The sequence below is a fragment of the Pelodiscus sinensis genome, chromosome 2 (genome assembly GCF_049634645.1).
Source record: "Pelodiscus sinensis isolate JC-2024 chromosome 2, ASM4963464v1, whole genome shotgun sequence".
In the NCBI taxonomy this organism is placed as follows: Eukaryota; Metazoa; Chordata; order Testudines; family Trionychidae; genus Pelodiscus; species Pelodiscus sinensis.
In genome coordinates this window covers 85,297,464-85,316,695 of record NC_134712.1, presented here as the reverse complement: position 1 = coordinate 85,316,695, position 19,232 = coordinate 85,297,464, and the positions used below count along the sequence as shown (strand labels likewise).

Genomic DNA, 19,232 nt, shown 5'->3' with positions numbered 1-19,232 from the left:
ACTAATCATTGATAATCTGAGTAAGAAATGTTCATTTTACCTATTTAGGTATTCCTTAAATTAAAAAATATTTTTCAAAAGTAGTTGCCATTAGTAATTTTGTGCTGTGTAACTTTCCAATTTTATTCATGTGTTTCACTTTGCATACAGCACAAGTGGAGGTGTTGTCTGCTGCACTGCGAGCCTCCAGTTTGGACTCTCAGGAGGAGATGATGGCAGGCAAGGGAATAGACTCACAAAATGAACCGAGCATCAAAGACCAACTAAATTATAAACTAATTCAGGATGATACTGTGCCTTTAATTAGCGACACGGTTGAGGTAAGAGATGTGGCTGTGTTTGGCATACACATTATTTAATTCTGCAATACAGGGCTACGGTAATATGTATTTTGCACTTCTGGAGAAAACATAGCTAAACTGTTCTCATTTCAGGCAGAAATGTTTGCTGATTTTTGCACTTCTGCCTGTTGCATTAAGTAAAGTTTATTCTCCCAATGATCTGAATCATTTGAGTACTTGAAGTTAAACCTCAATCCTAACTGTCACTTTCATTGGCTTTGCTGCAGTGAAATAGCCTTACTGGAAACAAAGCCCTTTTTAAAATAAGTTAACTCTTTTTTTTTTTTTTTGCTTGGCGAGAGAGATGCATTCTCTTTATGGTGGAAACATTTTGCTGTAGCAGGCAACACACTTTTCTGACCAGGAGACAATCGGGATATGTTGCACTAGACCTCTGGCAATATCTGGACTCCAGAGAATGAGGGCGGATAGTACTACTCAATATCCCATTTTACCACCACCACCACCACCACCACCACCACCATCCAGTCAAAGCAGCGTTTAGTACAGGTGTCATGTTCTTCATTGTGTGTTGTGGCAGAAATCTTGTGACTACTTCACTTGAAGGCACAAGTCTGATGGTCTTTGAAAGTCTAGTGCTATAGAAGAAGAATAAAATCTTGATGCAACCTTCATGGATTGTTGCTTGCCAGTTTGCACTATGAATAGTTTTCAGATTATACTCTGTTGCCATTCACCTGCTATAGTTAACATGGTTCACTGTGTTAAGAAGCACCTTACATATATTTGTATTTGATTTTTTGGTAAAATCTGCGTTTTTAAAAAATTTGGATTGTTTGATGGGAAATATGCAGACTGCTCTCATTCCAAAATCTTAGAGATGCCACCATGACCTAGCTATTGACCTATCTTACAAGCTTTTATTCAAGTTCTTACCTTTGTAAAATGAAGTTATGTTGTGAAGAGTGCCTAAAAATGGTACCCCTGTCAAAATATTGGGGGTGGGGAATGCCATCAGGTGTTCTCTGCCCCTTGCCGTAGGTATTGGTGCCCTGATAAACCTTACCTAGGAAAACCCACTCAGGTTTATGTACCAAGAAAACATAATCCTCCATGAGCGTAAAAGGGCAAGAAATGGTTAGTGTCCCCATGAGTGGGCAAGTTAAGAAAGCTTGCCTGCTCTTCCTGGGAATTGATGGATGGAGCTAGGACAGGATGGGAGCCCCTTGGTTCCCCCTCCCTAATAAGTCTGGCGTTGTATCCGCAGCCTGCCAGGGTGGGGTTGACAATTTCTCCTTGTCTCCTTCGTCACCAAAACACATGATTTCCTGGTGACTAATGTCTACTTCAAGTCTATATAACATACTTTTAAATATAACTATATTAGTCCTTAAATATTACCGATATATACATCTCTTAATGATTATGAATCTTGACAAGTCATGTCTGCAAAAGACAACTTACATGTTACTCTTTATAGATAAATATCCTGTAAGACATGTTTGGTGTGGTGAGTTTGTCAGGTCTGACATGAGTGATTGCTAAGAGCAAAGGGACCCCTTTGCAAAGGGTGCTCTGTCTCACCCACTTTAGAGTAATTTCATCTATTGCCACAATTCTGTAGCTTGTTTAGGAGAATGTCATATGGGACTGTGTCAAAAGCCTTCTTTAAGACAAGATGTGTCACATCCACTTGGTCCATAACCTTGTCAAAGCAGGAAGTTAGGTTAGTTTGGCATGATTTGTTCATGACAGATCCATGCACGTTGTTACCTTACGGCTGTATTATGATCTAGGTGCTTACACATTGTTTAATAGTTTTTTCCAGTGACTTTCCTGTTATCAGCATTACAGTGAGTGGTCTATAATTCCCTGGCTAAGTTTCCTTTAACCTGCTTGGCCACCTGTCCTGCAGCTGCCTAACAAGCCCAAGTGCAAGGGCTCAGGGAGACTGCCCAGAGTGCTGCCTCTCTCTAGCCATAGCAGCTCTGTGCTGGGTCTCGGGGAGTGTGCGCCTCTCCCTCTGGCCACAGTGCCAAACCTGAAACTGTCCCAGATCTGTAGGAGTACAGGTACCCCTTTCCTAGTCCCCACCCAGCCTAGCCTGGACCTGCCCTGGCTGGGGGACAAGGGTCCCTCCCTGGGCTGTGGAGAGACCTGGCCCCAACTTGCTCTTGTGAGAGTGCTGAGAGAGTCCTCGTGCCCTGGGATAGCCTAGAACCTGAGCCTCCTCACCCCCACACTCTGCACCTCAATCTTCTGCCCGAGGCCTGAGGCACCCCACCCTCCTGCATCCCAACCCCTCGGTGCCACCCCACCACAGATTGTTGGTGTGCAAAATGACTTTGGTTATGTGATATATCACTTCCATGTTGGTGCACATAATGAAAGTCATTCTGCACATGGGAACACTTCCTCGGATCCTCTTTGTTCCCCTGTACCCTTCTCTAGTCCTGGGACCACACCCATTCCCCATGAATTCTCAAAGATAAATTTAATTTTTTTATGTTAACTTGAGCTATAGGAAAAATATGTTGTAAATAAAAATACATGTCAAGAATCTTAAAGAAAATACCTACAATGTGAGGCAACCTTTCATGGCATTTAAGTTGTATGTGTATGTTTGTTTAATCCTTGAATGTCCCATTTTGTAAGTGACCTTTCCCCCTCCACGTGCAGAACATAGATTCCACTCTCCGCTATATTCATAATGATTCAGACTTGAGCACCAATAGTAGTTTCAGCCCTGAAGAGGAAAGAAAGTCCAAAGTACAGGTAAATGAGAATATTTTCCCTTGTAATTCTGATTAAATTGAATGGAAGATTCACCTTTAGTTATGTAATCCATTGACCCACCCTCCTTTGGTAATTTTCAGAAGATGTTGAAAGCATCAGTAGTTGGTCACTGTATAATCCAGCCTTGATGGTTACATTGGCAGTTTGCTTTGCTGTAATTGACCATTTCATTCTTTGTAGGGTAGTTTTGACAGTACAGCTATTAGTCAGGCTCCAAAGATATTTATTTTATTTTGTCCTCTCCCACTGACTTGCTGTGCAACATTCAATGATTTATTTACAGAGCCAGTTGAAAATTTTCATTTTTCATTAAAATTGTTTTTGAACAAAAACCGAGGTTTTCTATTAAGCAGAATGTTGCACAAAAATCGTGTTGTACATTGAAAACTTTGACTTCAGCGGGGGGGGGGGGAGGAACAGATTTAGATTTGATACCAAATAGAACTATTTGGTCTTAATTTGATGTTAAACTATATCCTCCTGAGCCACTTTGATGCCTGATGAGAGTTGTATTGTGATACCTCATTCGCTCATACTTCTCTGTGGGCTGGGCACTCCCAGACAGACTTCCTGTCCCATGAGGCATGGCAACAGCTCAACAAGAGGGTCACTGTGGAGTATCTTGGGAGAAGTAGTTCCAACCAAGGAGCCTAGTACATAAGGGAGAAGAATGTGGCACCCAAACTGCTATTCCTTTGAGGCACTTCAAAAGCTCAGGCCGACACAATTTAATACTGAACTGAGCCAAAATGAAACATTTCAATTTAGTTTTCATTTTTTGCCAAAAGGTAAAAATTTTCTGCGGGGTGGGGGAAAAACATGTTCTGACCAACACTAGTCACTTTTATGTATTTTATGTATTTGTTAAACAGGCATAAAGTTTGCCAGTCTCACAGGATATTAAGTCTTTAATGTTTGTGAAAGAGCTAAGCAGTATTAAGAAGTCTAAGTCTGTCTACACTAAGAATGTTAAATTTAGATTATTGAACTAATTGAATAGTTGATGCAGTTTGCATCGAGTATTTAATTAGTCAATACAGGCACCTCTGCCTTTGTAGCAAGAGCCCTTCCCTGCTCTTGCTACATTTCAAAGGTGGAAGCACCACTGGGGGCACAGGTCCTGTGGGGTCTCAAGCAGTCCCCGGTTGGCCCTGTACTCCCTGCTTTTGAAATGTACAAGAGCCCTCTCCGGGCTTCAGTCCCCTGTTCGCCCCCTGCTCCTGTGCAGCTTCTGCATTTGAAATGTAACAAGAGCCCTGCTCTTGCTATATTCAGAAGGTGGAAGCACAGCCAGTTCCCTGCTGCATCCCTGCCCCCATTCCCCATGGAGGTGGTGCTGGGGAGAACCAGCTTCTAAGACGGCTCCTCCCCTTGCTGCCCCTCTCTGACAGAGGCAACAAGGGCTGGGGGACGGGGAAGAGAAGCGACTAGTCAGGTTTGACTATCTGATTAGCACTTGCTTATTGGATAGTTGACTAGTCAATTACATTCTTAGTCTACGCTGCCATTTTCAATGCTCAACACATAGTCAGTCATTCAGGGGTGTGAAAAATATCCAGAGAGTGACAAAAGATCTAGAGCTGAAAAGTGCCACTGTAGACAGCACCTATCTCTGGGAGTCATGCTCCCAGCAAGAAAGCTTGAGCATTCCTCATATTCCTCATTTGTTTTTGTTTTTTTGTTTGTTTGCTTTTTTTTTGTCGAGAGTTTTACCCCAACAATAAAATGTGACCATGCTTCCCATATAAGAGGGTTGTGGTGGCAGCAATGTAATGTGAGCAGTGTAGACCATACACTAATCCACCCATTCATCCTTGTTACTTCAATCTGGGTATTTACAAAGACTAATAATATCTTCTCAATTATAATTTACTTAAGCAATATAAATACATAACATTAATATTTTCTTAAAATACAAACTTTAAACTACTGAAGTTAATCTCATTTTTATATATGGTACTTTTATTAATTATTTATATGCTTAATCTTTAAGTATTTTTTGTTGTTTATTATGTGAGAATTCTCTTAATATGTAACTAAGTTTTGTACAGTATGGAAGTTACTTGAAAACGTGGCAAATTAAGTCTTATCTCTCTAGGATGTTGTACCTCAAGCCTTGTTGGATCAGTATTTATCCATGACTGATCCTTCTCGTGCACAAACGGTTGATACTGAGATTGCTAAACATTGTGCATATAGCCTTCCAGGTGTGGCACTTACCTTAGGTAGACAGAACTGGCACTGTTTGAAAGATACCTATGAGACACTAGCATCTGACATGCAGGTATGTTAAAGCATTTAAACTCAAGCAGCTTTGAAAACAAATTTCATATAAACTTTAACTGTTTCTGTATAATGGGCATTTTTAATTAATAGTTTTCAAATATCCTGTCACTGGTGTTGGTTATTTAGTAGGTAATGCTCTTCGTCCAATTAATAATTTGAGCAGTGTCCCAGAACAAATCCTGGACATCATGTGGTGAGGTGCTCAGATATGGTCACGGGTACTATATAAGTGGCTAGAATAAATGCACAAATGTTGCTGAGCTTTTCACCTTATGGTAGATAAGAAACCAAGTTCTTTTTCAAAGACACTCACCCTTTTTTGAGTAGTCCTCCTTCATCCACCTAATAAAGTTAGTCACTGATGTATCAGAGCAAAAACTTACTGACATGCACATTGTATTTATACAGTGTATTCTAATTTTCCAAATAATGGGGGTGGGGGAATGGGGTGGTATTTGGATACTTGATTATTTGAATAATCAAGAAGTCTGGAGCCATTAAGTAGTGGGGTAGCCTCCCCTGTGGCTAGAGGTTTGTCATTCTGCTCATAGTCCTGACAGATCTCTGCTCTATTGCCCAAACTAAAATCATATTTTAGTCATGCAGTTTTCTCTCACATTTTTGTGGCAGACTCTCAAAATAACTTTAAAATGCATAGCAAACTTATTTTAGTTTCTTTACTGATCACTTGTCGTCGTCCATCCGTGTCTGTCCGTCCCCCCGCTTACTGTAAAGTTTATTAAAAATTCTGTTATCCAAAGCTCCATATCATCCAAATCCCTTCCTTGTCCCCAGTCACAGTGCGTAGAGTTCATGTATGCCATGCTGGGGAACAAGGAGGGATTTGGGATAACAGGATTTTTAATAAACTACATTTGTCTAAGTGCTTTATAGTAAGGTAGGATGCACATAAGTGATCAGTAAAGAAACTAAAAAAAATAAAATAACACTGCTAAGTTTTCTATATATTTTGTTATTTTGAGAGTATGCCACAAGATTAACGAGTGAGAGAACTGCAAGACTAAAATAGGTTTACGTGTGCAAAGATATCATTTGGTAGTTGGAAAATGCTGGTCAGAGAAGGAGGATAGGGTTAAATACCAATACTTATTTTTTACATAATTGAAAATGCATTTACATTAGAACAATGTATCATGTTTCCTACTCTGCCCACCTGCAAAATAAGACAACGTAGAAACAAAATGCATCTTAATTGGATCAATGCTTGTGTCAAGGCATTTGGTGGAACAAAATATTTGTTAATGTGGGTAGATGTCAGATGTTGGCTTTCCTAAGTGGAAAGTCTCTAAACCTCAGAGAGTTACTACATTTTTTAATCAAAGTATGGCAGAGTATCTTCTTTCTTCAGCTGCTTTGTAAGGTTTAGGTTACAGAAGTTAGAGAACAAGACCTATAAATTTCAATATGCATAAGAAAAATTGAAGCAAAAAGACTGCAAAAATGTTATCCAACATTTTTGTTTTGCTTCTCTTGATTAAAGACACAATTTTTTTTTATTTGTTCAGTTCCTGGATATGCACATGGAACAAATGATCCTTTAACAATCCCATTTATATCTTAATTTTTTCAAAGGCCAAAAAAAAATTTTTTTATTGAAACAAAGGATTGAAGTAAGTGGTTGTAGGGAGGATTCTAATATTAATGTTGGACAACTCAAGAAAACTAATGTTAAAACTACTATTGTTTTGGGATATTTGATTAATAAATGCATTTTTGGTATTTTTTTGCAGTGGAAAGTTCGAAGGACATTAGCTTTCTCTATACATGAGCTTGCAGTTATCTTGGGAGACCAACTCACAGCTGGAGACTTGGTTCCAGTCTTCAACGGGTTTTTAAAGGACCTAGATGAAGTCAGGATAGGTGTCCTTAAACACTTACATGATTTTCTAAAGGTACATTTATTTTTATTTCACTTTGGACCATAATATGCCTACCATCCAATTGTTTTCCGTGAGCAGACCTGTACTCATAGATTTCAAAATTCCTTATGGTAGTCCAACCAAATGCCTACTCTTTTTTATTAAAATATATACAGCATAACATTTTGTTTAATAATATCTCCTTAACTCTTTTAATATCTCCTTAACTCCTGACTTCTTCGCAAGTCACAGCAAAATTTTACCCAAAATGTTATACAAACATTATACTGTTATATATCAAAGGGTGATTGTTGAATCAAAGTAGGTATTTTATGATAAATACCTTGTTCATATTCCATTCATTCACATTAAGTGCGTGTAGTCTATACTTCTCTCATTTTTATTTATTGTTCCAGCTTCTTCATCTTGACAAAAGACGAGAATATCTTTATCAGCTCCAGGAATTCTTAGTGACCGATAACAGCAGGAATTGGCGTTTTCGATATGAGCTGGCAGAGTATGTTGTTCATGGGGTTTTGGTTTGGATTTGGGTATTTTTTTGGCTGTGTGGATTTTAAAGTTTCAGTTCATAAATCAATGAAATTCACTAGAACAATTTGAGTCACATTTTTACATGTTTTCATGTGCTCATCAACATGAGCTCTCTAACTTCTACAACACATACTACTCATTTCTGTGATAAACTTGTGCTATCTACAAATAATTTTTTTCTTTTCAACTATTTTCTAATTCCCCTTTAACAGAGTGAAAAAAATGAGTTGAGCACTTGCACTTAGATTGTCCAAGCCATAACTAAATTAGTATACTCAGTGGGGAAGGAGAAGAGGAAAGGAGTGCAGAAAGCCTTATACGTAGTTTGATCAAATCTGCTGTATTCGCGTTAATCAGAATAGCAGTCGATCTTACTGTACAAGCAGCGGGGTCACACTCTTGCTTTCATGTACCTTGCAATGCTGTCATTAGATATGAGATCTAATAAATGCAACTTTTTTGCCTTTTAATTTTTTTCTTGTCTCATATTATTTTTGCACTTTCATTGATCTCATGCAGAATTAGGATCATGGTTACTGAATAAATGGTAAATTGCAGCAGTGGGATTATTCAATGTTATCAGCGAAAACAATTGAAATGAGACTGAAGAATGGAAAATTTTTCTTATCAGTGTATATAGTTTGATTTCTGTTATGTAAATAGCAGACGATGTTGTGTAAACTAATTTTCAAGGTTATGGATACCCTTTTCATTTTTGATCTGCTGTGTTATGATTTGTTCTTTTTTTAGGCAGCTGATCTTGCTTCTAGAGCTATATAGTGCCAGAGATGTCTATGACTATTTGCGACCTATTGCCCTCAGCCTCTGTGCAGATAAGGTTTCCTCTGTTCGATGGATTTCCTACAAGCTGGTATGAGCCAAGAAAGAAATTTTAACGTAAAATAATCTAAATTAATCCACTATCTCAGACTTCTAATTCACGGTCATGAGCTGTTCTGTTTGTATTTATGTATTGATAACTTAACATTTCTTATAGGTTAGTGAAATGATAAAGAAGCTGCATATGGCTTCAACATCAACTTTTGTGGTAGACCTCATGACTGAGCTTGTTGAAAAATTCTGTAAATGCCCAAAGTGGTCCGGTCGGCAAACATTTGTCTTTATCTGCCAGGTAAGAGCCTTTATTAATGTTTTTGTTTGGGAGAGAGTGCGCAGCTAATTTAAGGAATTCATCTGTATTCTTCTGAATAGCTCATAGAGATCATTGCAGAGAATCTTTCCTCTGATTGAGGGGAGTACAAGAGTTTTGCCAACAATTCAAGACTTTCTGTTCAGCACCGGCTGTGTAGGTGAGATATCAGGAGATGTTACAGAAATGGGGCTTTCTTCCCTACCCAGGGGAGTTCAGAAGATTACTTAGTTCCACAGTCACTCTTGCTTCTAAATTCCCATGTTGCATACTGCTAATGCTCAGCACACAAGCATTGTCTGTTCAGAGAATCAAAGTATGTTGTTGAGTATAAAACAACAACAACAACAAAAGGCAGAAAATTAGTCTGACACACAGGATACCTGAGTGGGAATAACCTTTAGCCTCATGGTGTTCAACACGCTAGGCACTAGCCACATGTGGCTATTTGGCCAGTTGAGTGTGGCTAGTTCTATAGTGGCTACTGCTTCAGAACTGGTAGGACCCCCTGGCTTTTGCCACTTGTTTTTCCATGGACTGGTATGAAGTGAACACCCTCTAGTGGTGAGTATATGGTGCTAGCAGCTGCTTACCATTTACTGATGGATCTATTCAGGCAGAAGGGACAAATAGATGCCATTGCCTACATGCCCAGCTAACATAGGTCATTTGAAGCTGGCAGATCTCTGTGAGGCAAGCCCAATGGAATCTCATTGGCCCTCTCCGGTTACCCAGTGAATTTTGCCAGGAGAGACTACCACCTGGGTCTTAATTCTCTACTGTTTTGTGTTTTACTCGACTAAATATTGTGCTTTTGTTGTTCAGTAGAGGTGAGATTACATATTTGGATAAGTCTTTAAAATATGGTGCTTGAAATAAGCAATCCTTAGAAGGAAAACTGCAGTATAACATTACCCTGTTCTTACCACTGCATCTGATTCTAGCAGTCTAAATTAATAAGAATTTTTAAATTATTTTGAAGACCCACTCAGTTACAAAATGCTTCTATTACTGTAAGTAAACATGAAAAAGTTACCAACGTTACTGTAAAGTAACTCTGACTGATTTCTAATGTTCTCTTTTTGAACCTGAATTTCCTTAGACCTGTATTTTGCTTTAGAAGGCCTCAGCTCCTGCTGGGAAGTACAGTGCCCTATAAAGCAGTATCAATGTAAATAATTTTATGCTCTGTAGATGGAAAGTGCTATATGAATGCTAAATATTTTTATTAGTTGATTATTTCTGAATTGTAGGATCCATGAACTGTCATTTTGTCTGTATTTGTTTTTAGTTCCCTCTTTACGGAGAGAAACCTAATGCAGTTGCCTCATTCTCTTTGACAGACTATCATCGAAGATGACTGCCTTCCAATGGACCAATTTGCTATGCACCTGCTGCCTCATTTACTACACTTGGCATCCGATAGGGTTCCAAATGTTAGAGTACTTCTTGCAAAGACATTAAGGCAAAACCTGTTAGAGAAAGGTTGGTGGTACTGAAGTTCAGAATATCTTGTTTAATAGGTGATGAATGTAAAATATAACAGGTACCTGGTTAGCTCAGTTGGCAGAGCATCAGGCTATTAATCTGAGTGCCTAGGATTTATCTGGGCACATGGTTGTGAGCAGTGCATCTTTTGTGACAGTATGCACCGGTACAAAGTACCGGCACCTTTTTATGGGAGCACTCACGCCGTGTTGCTTTCCCCCCGCACAGCCCCCAGCCTGACTGACTCCTCCTGTGGGAACAGCAAGATGAAAAATTTGCTTTTCACTTATGTGCATGAATATGTTGACATGATATAGTAAGAAGGGTGGGAGAGGCATTTTTCAAATTTATTTTCCTCAAGAAATGAGTACCGGCGCACTGGTTTTGAGGGTTCCAGTGGCACATTTGGTTAGCACACAGTACTTATAGAGCAGTACTCAGGCTGAGATTGTGTGCTCAAACTGCACATGAAGCATTGATTTCTAGGGAGTTTGTGGAATCTCCATCACTGGAGATATTTAAGAGCAGGTTAGACAGACACCTGTTAGGGAGGATCTTGATGGTGCTAAGTCCTGCCATGAGGGCAGGGGACTAGACTTGATGACCTCTCGAGTCTTCCAGTTCTGTGATCCTATAAGGAATGCTTAACATGTCTCCTTTGCGAGTTAGTTCGCTGTAGCCAAGTGGGGAAAGGAGCACCAATGAGTAGCCACTTATGCCATTGTACTCTCCCGAACCTTACCGCTAGGGGTGTTAAGACTGCCTGGACTGACCCTTGAGGCTCTGATAATATCTGCAAACCTGTTGACAGCATCATAACTTCAGAAACTATTTTGTAATGTTGGAGAAATGGATGGATTCTTTTTTTCCTCACTCTGAGCTCATTTTCCTTTATCATTTTTCCCTAAATGGGCAAGTTTCAGGAAATTAAGGACCCAGATTGCTCACCCTGCATACTGGTGTGTTGTGTGTGAGTACACAGCCGTCCTGTCAATAGCATGGTTTAGAGGGGCCGATCTAGGCCCTGTGCTGTTGTGGGGGTCCATGGCAACCACCTCAAGAGTCCTGTGGGCAGGTCCTGAGGGGCCCAAGGCTGCCTGGAGGATTACCTGGGGAGTCCGACAAGGGGTGGCAGCAGGGGTCAGGGCCTTTTACACTCATGGTGGGAGCTGGAGTGACCCGGCAGCCTGTTCTGGTGCCTGTCCTCCAGCCAGCTGAGCTCTGCTTTCTGCTGCCTTGAAGTGGAGTGTAGAGAGCTTGGGACATGGGCAGCAGAGCGGAGTAGGCTGTTGCGTTATTCTAGCTCCTGCCGCTGTGTTAAGTGTGAGAGGCCAACCCTTGCTACCACCCTACGCCAAGCCCCCTAGTACTCCCCTGACTCATGTCACTTGGGGGAAGAGCTTCTGCCAAGGGGTGCAGTTGGTGTGGGACCCTTCGGCATGGTCTTGATTAAGTCTAAAAACGGATGCTCTATGTAATAAAGGCTGGGGACCAATAAAACAGCCTTGACTAACTAACTCTCTCTCGCCTCTGTGGGAGAGGAGAGGTGATTAGTGCTGTTCAGTTTTCCTTTTGGAAGTGAGGGGAGAGTCTTTCCAACATTTCAGCAAGGGAACTGCTACTGTCAAACTGTAGACTTCCCTTAAGGAATGCATCCCAGTGCACAGCAGTTGAGAAAAGCTAGTGATGTTAGGATGTTAAGAATAGGATGGGAAATAATACTGGAAATATTATGCCATTATCTAAATCAGTGGTATTCCCTCACCTGGAATATTGTGTTCAGCTCTAGTTACCTTCATTTCGAAAAGATATAACAGAAATAAGAGCCCTTAGGTAGATGGAGAAGCAGGTATACATTTTAGTATGTGGAAATTGAAAATACTAGGATAGCTAGAGAAGACAGCTAGGAAAGGACATAATTATATAAAATAATAAACACTACAGAGGAGACTGTTTCAGTATTCTTATTTAACATTTATCAATAGAAGAACAAGAAGACATGAAATCAACTAAAAGGCATTAAAAATACTTAATTAAACTGTGGAACTCAAACTCTTGGGGCAGAGAGCCTTGCTTTAGTCAAAAACGATATTTACAGGGTGCTTTATCATTCATTGACATGAGGATCCCCATTGACACTGTACAAATGTAGAACAGAAACAGTCCCCGTCTCTCAGATCTTCTAATCGATGTATAAAATGAGAAACAATGGGTGGATTATTAAATTTAGATTTAAAAAGTAAAAAGTATATTCACAGACTGATATAGAAAGGGAGGGTTTTTTATACAATTATATCATTTTTTTTTAAACTGACACATTGGGGTTTCTTGCATACTGTTTATTCGTATTACCATTTTTATTATGTGGTAGCATCTGTCAGTAGAATGGAATAATATGGCATTTTATTTGTATAGCTTTCCACTGGAAATAGAAACACATTGATTTGGGGACTCATGTTCTTAGCAGCAGTTTTTCTCTTTCTACATGTTATCTGCCAGTTATTAGATTGAAGGAATTGGGTCTTGGATTCTAACACCATGAGCACAACTATATTATTCTTAAGTCTTTGAACAAATTTTAAGTTAGTTTGAGGTTATATTTAAATGACTATATTATTTGTCTGCTTGCAAGGATTGCATGTGACGGTAATTAGAGTAGATGTTGCCCTAATATTTCATGTCATTGAATTGAAGTAACATTTACCTTCCTATAGCATAAGAACTAAACTAAAAATACAGGCAGTCCCCGGGTTACATACAAGATAGGTACTGTAGGTTTGTTCTTAAGTTGAATTTGTATGTAAGTCGGAACTGGTACATATTGTAGGGGAAACTCTAGCCAAACATTTCTCCACAGCTCAGTTTTATTCTCCCACACCTCACTTCCCTCAGTCCTTTATTCTCAAGCTGAGGTGTCTGCTGAGAAAAGCTGCTCCGCGTCTCCCTGGTCTGCTGGGGGAAGCAGCTAGTGCGGGGTTGCCTCACACTGTTTGTAAGTAGGGATCCGATGTAAGTCGGATCCATGTAACCCGGGGACTGCCTGTACCCAGAAACTCTGATTTGTTAATACAGAATTTCAGTCTAATCAGTAGCCTTTCCGTATTAAAACAGAACTCTGTTTGTCCTTGGTGTAGATGCGTGCATGGTTTTTAATATAATGCTATAGCGTAGTAGCTGAGATTTGCACAAAAATCTATTATCCTCATTTTTCATATATATATCCTGCGTTCTCTGTTATTTACAGAATATTTTCTGAATTCTGCCAGCTCTCATCAAGAAGCTGTGGAACAAATAATTGTGGCCCTTCAAATGGATGATGACAGTGATGTCAAATATTTTGCAAGCATACACCCTGCCAGTACCAAAATTGCAGATGATGCCATGAGCACTGCTTCATCGACTTATTAAAAGAAGTTCCTGAATGTTACTATAATTTTAATAAAAAACAAACAAAACACAAACTATCCTCAAATGCTCCTGAAATGGATGGTTTAGGACAAACTCTTCTGAAAGAGAGATCTCTTGCCAGACTTAACTACGGGTGGATGTTATCTAAACCTGATACCAGGGATTTTAAGAGTCAAGAAAAAGTAAACGTTACCTATCTCATCTTGACTTAGAAAAACATTGCTCAGAGGATTATATTTGCCACTGAAGCCTTAAATCTTCTGTCTTCCTGAACACATGAAACTTGAATTGGCAGAGCATGTTCAATGTATAAGGGATGTAATTTCCTGAGACCTGCATTATTTCTCCTGAGGAGTTAACTTAGCAAGTTTTTTTTCCTGAGCAACCGATAGTTGAAATTCTTACAGACAGAGGCAGATTTATACCAAGGTGTAAGACCTCCAGTATTAGCTATAAACGTTTTTATCCATGCAAAGAACCTGATTGTGTGCAGCGGGGCACATTATTAAGTGTGAATAGTTTTGATGTGTGTAAATGGGGAACAGTAGAGATTTGGATTTCTCTTAAGGGCTCAGTGGTAACACTAAACTAGAATCTGATTTTAATGTTTAAATGCAGCATATTGCTGTACCCATTAGCAGAAAACTTTGCTGAGTACCTGTGTCCTAATTATTTTCATGCTGGTCATGACCTGAAGAAAATTTATTAGCACATGTACTTTAAGTCAGGTATTTTTAACTTGATCATGGTCAGCTCTGAGGTGCAACTTTTTCTTCATAATTGTACATATCTGTGACCACTCTTGGGAGTGCAGTCTTTAATCATGTTGTTTAAAAATGTTGTGATACAGGTTGTTCTCTACTTGTCCAAATAAAATTTATTAATAAGATTGAATACGTTGTGACCTTTTAAAGACATTAAAGAAAAAATTTGAAATGACTTTGTCCTTCCTTTTCTAGTTATTACATGGATTCCTGTAAATATTTAAATTTGAAAGACTTTTTTTCAGAGATTTTAATGTAAAGCTTAAGTCTTTTATTTTAAAAAAATACAGCACAACACAGAAACACTTCTTTAAAATGGTTGAAACAATTTGGTAAGGAGTTCATAAATTACTCTTTATCAGAATCTCTTGACTCGTATTTGGGGCTCATTGGCTCTCCCATCACTCGTGCAGAATGACATATCAGCTGTGGGGAATCTGGACAGCCACCTGCATCCCGATTTTCAGGGACCGGGTTGATCGAAATTCCTTCATCTAGCTGAATAGAGTTGTGGCGTTGCTAAGAAATTTACTATCCTTGGATCTCTTTTCATAAAAAAGCTAACTTGAGTGACTCTAGAGATGACCTCTTCCCCTCTGTCTTTTATGGGACTTCTGCTTATAGCTGCTCTCTTCTCACCCACCATAGTGGAGACTAAGGTGGATGAAGCTTATTCTTCTGATGTAACAGAAATAGTTAATGCACCTTTTTAAAAGTTTTTGCAAAATGTTGGAATTATAGTACCTTATAAATCATATGGCTAGTACCTTGAAATGTAACCCCAAAGCAGGCGTGGTGGAAGTAGGAGTGTTAAGCTTGAAGTAGTTTCCACCATATACAGGATTTATCACAGTGGTGGGGAACCAGTGGCCCTGGGTCAGATCCAATCCCCAGCTTACTTTGATCCAGCCCGCAACAAATTTCCACATCATGGGCTGGAAGCCCTGAATGTGACATCCCCCTTGGGGCTGTAGTTAAATGTGAGTGAAGGTTGGGGTTTTTTTTCTTCCCACCTTGTGAGCAGATGAGTAGTGAAGGGGTTTATTTTGTTATTTAACTTGTGCGTGGCCTTTAACTGATTTTTCTGTGGGTCAATGTCCTCTCATCGAAAAAAGGTTCCCCACTCCTGTTTTACAATTTTAAGTGCCTTTCAACATTCCCACTAAAAAAGTTGTTCCAATGCCACTGCCCAAAAGAGAGCAGCATATGTATCATCCTACCTGTCTTCTTGGGAGAGTCTTTTGTTGAAAAGATCGTTCCAGTTCTGGCTTTTGTAGTAAAATAGCTGCATGGATCTCTCCCAGATTCTAGAATCCTTCTTCCCTGATAGTGTGTATGTGACAGCAAGAGGCCTGCTGTCTGCTCTTAAGACTGACCCTGTGGTACCTTCAAGTACCAAGTCATCTGGATTGTCTTGAAGTTTGTGTCTCCTGAAGATGACATTGAGAGGAAAATGCAATAAACGGTCTGCTTATATTTTCAGAGTCTCTGTGGACTGGACAGTGGCACTCCTAACATCTTGTCTCGTGAATAGGCTATCATAAGTCTTGTACAAGTGCCAGATCTCTATTAGTTTACTTTGTGATATATAGCACAGAATGATACCAGGCTGTCTGAAAATACTATGAGCTCCTTGTTGATGGGCCATAGCTGTGATTTGGTGACAATACAGAGACTGAAGGGGAATGAGGGAGAAGGGTACTCTCCCAAGATCTGCTTACAGATCAACATCTCCCAGTTAAGAAAAATGTCATGCCATCAAGTAGATTACGCAGTTTTTATATGATAATCCTTGCTTTCTGTCCTTATCTTAGTGAGAGTGGGAAAGAGTTAGAACAGTGATTTTCAGGGTTTTTTTTTTTCATTTGTAGACCTCTAAAAAATTTGGAATGGAGAAAGCTTTGGGAAAGCTTACACATAGTCTGTAGACTCCCCACAGGTCCACATAGGACAAGTTGACTACCACTGCCTTTGGATACAGGGTTAACATCACATTGAGATGAACACACACAGTTGGCACTTTTAAAGCAGTCTTTTAGACTTTCTGCAGCGTGGCAGAAATCTGTATCGAATTTTCTAATTTTGAATAGAATGTAATCTTCACTAAGCAGGGCTGGAGACTTCTGGGAGGTTGCAGGGGCTGAGACAATGCCCCACCCCTCTCTTGGCCCTGCCCCCGCCCCCACCTCCACTTGCCCCTATTCTGGCCTCACCTCCGCTCTGCATCCTTCCCAAAACCTGACCCCTTCCCTCCTGAGTGATGCTGGCTACTGGTACCTGCTTCCCTCTGAGTGCATAGGGCCCCATCCCCCAACCACGGGGGCCAGGGTGACCAACCTCAACCATCCAAGGGACTTAAATCTCCCTTGCTACAATTTAAGACCACTGGGTTTTGTCCTATCCTAGAGGTATAGAGAACAGACTTTCACTCTCTTCCTTCTAATAACCTTTTATGTCTTGAAATTGCCCCCTTAATCTTCTCCAGACTAAACAAACAGTTTTTTCAAGTCTTCCCTCGTAAGCAGAGCCATCCAGTCCATAGGATGGTTCAGGGCACTTGCCCCTGGGTCTTGTGCTTTGGGGGGGATGTGGGGTCTGGGCGGTGCAAGAGCCTGCATAGTGCCACCAGCCCCGCTCTCTCCACCCCACCCCTGCTTCAGAGTACCTGGGACCTGGGCAATGTGGGGACTGGTGGCAGCATGATGGACCTTACTCCTCTCTGCATTCCCCTGTCTCGGGAATACAGGTCCTGGGCAGCATGGGGCCCAGCAGCAGTGCTACCATCCCTGCTCCACTCCACCTGCGGCACAGGAGGCAGCAGCCGAGCAACTAGCTCCACTTCACTTTTTCCTGCCTCCACTTCAGGGGGATTCAAGGCCTGGGTTGCACAGGGGCCGCAGCAGTGCTGCTAGCCCAGCTCCACTCCACTGCGCTTTGCCTCACTGGCTCCTGGCCTTGCTTGGGGCAGGGACTTGGGGAAAGGGGCCGAATGGGGTCGCAATGACTGTTATCGAGCTTCTTGCTTATGAAGTACCAGCGTAAAACAAAAAGTAGCAGCAGCATTTTGCTATTTAGCTTGTTTCTTCTTCAAATTCTTTCGTGGGCTGCCGCCTTGTATATGACTTGCCAGAGTTTATACTCTCACTAGGATTTGGCAGTTTGTATAGGATGCCTTGTTTGCCTCTTAAACACTACCTACACTGTTTGTTTACTCATGATGGCCTTTCCCCCACCCCTTACTGGTTTATCTTTAGTTTTAGCCTCTACTTGGATGTTTTTAAATAGTCTCCATGAAGTTTGTAGGCATTTCACCCTGATGACTGTTCCTATCCATTTTTATTTAGTTTCCTCATTTTTGTGTAGTTCCACTTTAAATGCTGCTTTGACAGGTTTATTTGGCATTTATGCCCACTACAAGGATGTTAAATATATTTACATTATTGGAGGGACAGCAACTAATTTTTGGTTCCTTTCAGTCCCTAATTGTCTGACACTGGGGGAGAGGCGGAGAGAGAGAGAAAGATGGCTCATACACTGGCATTTCCAGATCACAAAAAATACTTGCCAGGTAAGAAATTTCACATTTTGGTAACTTAAAATACTGATAAATTGACTCAAGTTCGAGAAATATGGGACACACGCTGTAAACACTGAGGCTATGTCTACACTCTCGGCTTCTTGCGCAAGAACATCTTGCGCAAGGGTTCTTGTGCAAGAAGTCTTGCACAAGAAAACGTCCACACTGCCATGTGCGAGCTGTGCTTTTGCACCAGTTAAAAAGGAGCATAGCTCTTGTGCAAGAAGCCCACGCCATACAGTAAATTTCCTTGCGCAAGAGCGGGCGGGCAGTGTACACGCTCTGCGGATTCTTGCACAAGAATGGCCATTCTTGCGCAAGAAGCTATAAGTGTAGACATAGCCTAATTGTGTTGGTTTGCTTTTGGCTTTTGTTTTTTGATTCTTTGCTGTTTGTAGGTTACAACTTTTGGTTTGATTTTTACAGGATTTATGTGAGTTGAGTAATTGGAGGTTCAGTTGCCATACAAACATTAAGTACATAAATGAAATGTAAATGAAAGCAAACACTTATTTTACCACAACTGAAAGTGTAACAAGGTTTGTTTAAAAAATCTAAGTAACTCCAGATTTCAGAACTCGAGTGTCTGCTTTCGGAATAGGTTCAGCAATGTTTGTGATATTTTAAAGGAGAAAAAAGAGTTATGACGGTGGAAAGCACAGAGTATTTTCTGTCAAGAGAAAGAACTTGTCTTACATCAGGACTGTGACGGGGTGCAGTCACAGATGACCCCTTCGGGGTGCCGCCTGGGGTGCTGACACGGCCACTGCCACTCACCTTCCTGCTCTCTAGGACTCCTCACCGCCTGGTCCTGCTAGGCCAGCTCTGCTGGTCTCCCCCAGCCAAGGCCCCAAGCTAAGGTCCCTGTCCCCACCAAGAAGCAGTACAGACACTGAACCACTTCAGGTTCAAGGAGAGTGCAGTTTAAGGCCCGGCCTCCTGAGAGAGCACTCCCCAGATGGCATCAAAGCCCAAAGAATCATGTAAGCCCCCTTTAGCAATGAAAGGGGGAATGTGCACACTGGTTGC

At 40.7% G+C, this 19,232-nt stretch overlaps 1 protein-coding gene across 10 annotated transcripts in view; it reads left to right on the top strand.

The window, feature by feature from the left end:
* PPP4R1 (protein phosphatase 4 regulatory subunit 1) overlaps window positions 1-14,801 on the top strand; it is an 87,122-nt gene extending 72,321 nt beyond the window's left edge. For all 10 annotated transcript variants that reach the window (XM_075920974.1, XM_075920980.1, XM_075920971.1 and 7 more), the window contains 9 exons: window positions 151-320; window positions 2,982-3,077; window positions 5,197-5,382; window positions 7,136-7,297; window positions 7,681-7,781; window positions 8,567-8,687; window positions 8,814-8,948; window positions 10,310-10,451; window positions 13,699-14,801. In XM_075920974.1, coding sequence (XP_075777089.1) covers window positions 151-320; window positions 2,982-3,077; window positions 5,197-5,382; window positions 7,136-7,297; window positions 7,681-7,781; window positions 8,567-8,687; window positions 8,814-8,948; window positions 10,310-10,451; window positions 13,699-13,862 — 1,277 coding nt within the window. In that variant the 3' untranslated portion in view covers window positions 13,863-14,801. The remainder of the gene's footprint in view (window positions 1-150; window positions 321-2,981; window positions 3,078-5,196; window positions 5,383-7,135; window positions 7,298-7,680; window positions 7,782-8,566; window positions 8,688-8,813; window positions 8,949-10,309; window positions 10,452-13,698) is intronic.
* Window positions 14,802-19,232: the final 4,431 nt, after the last annotated feature.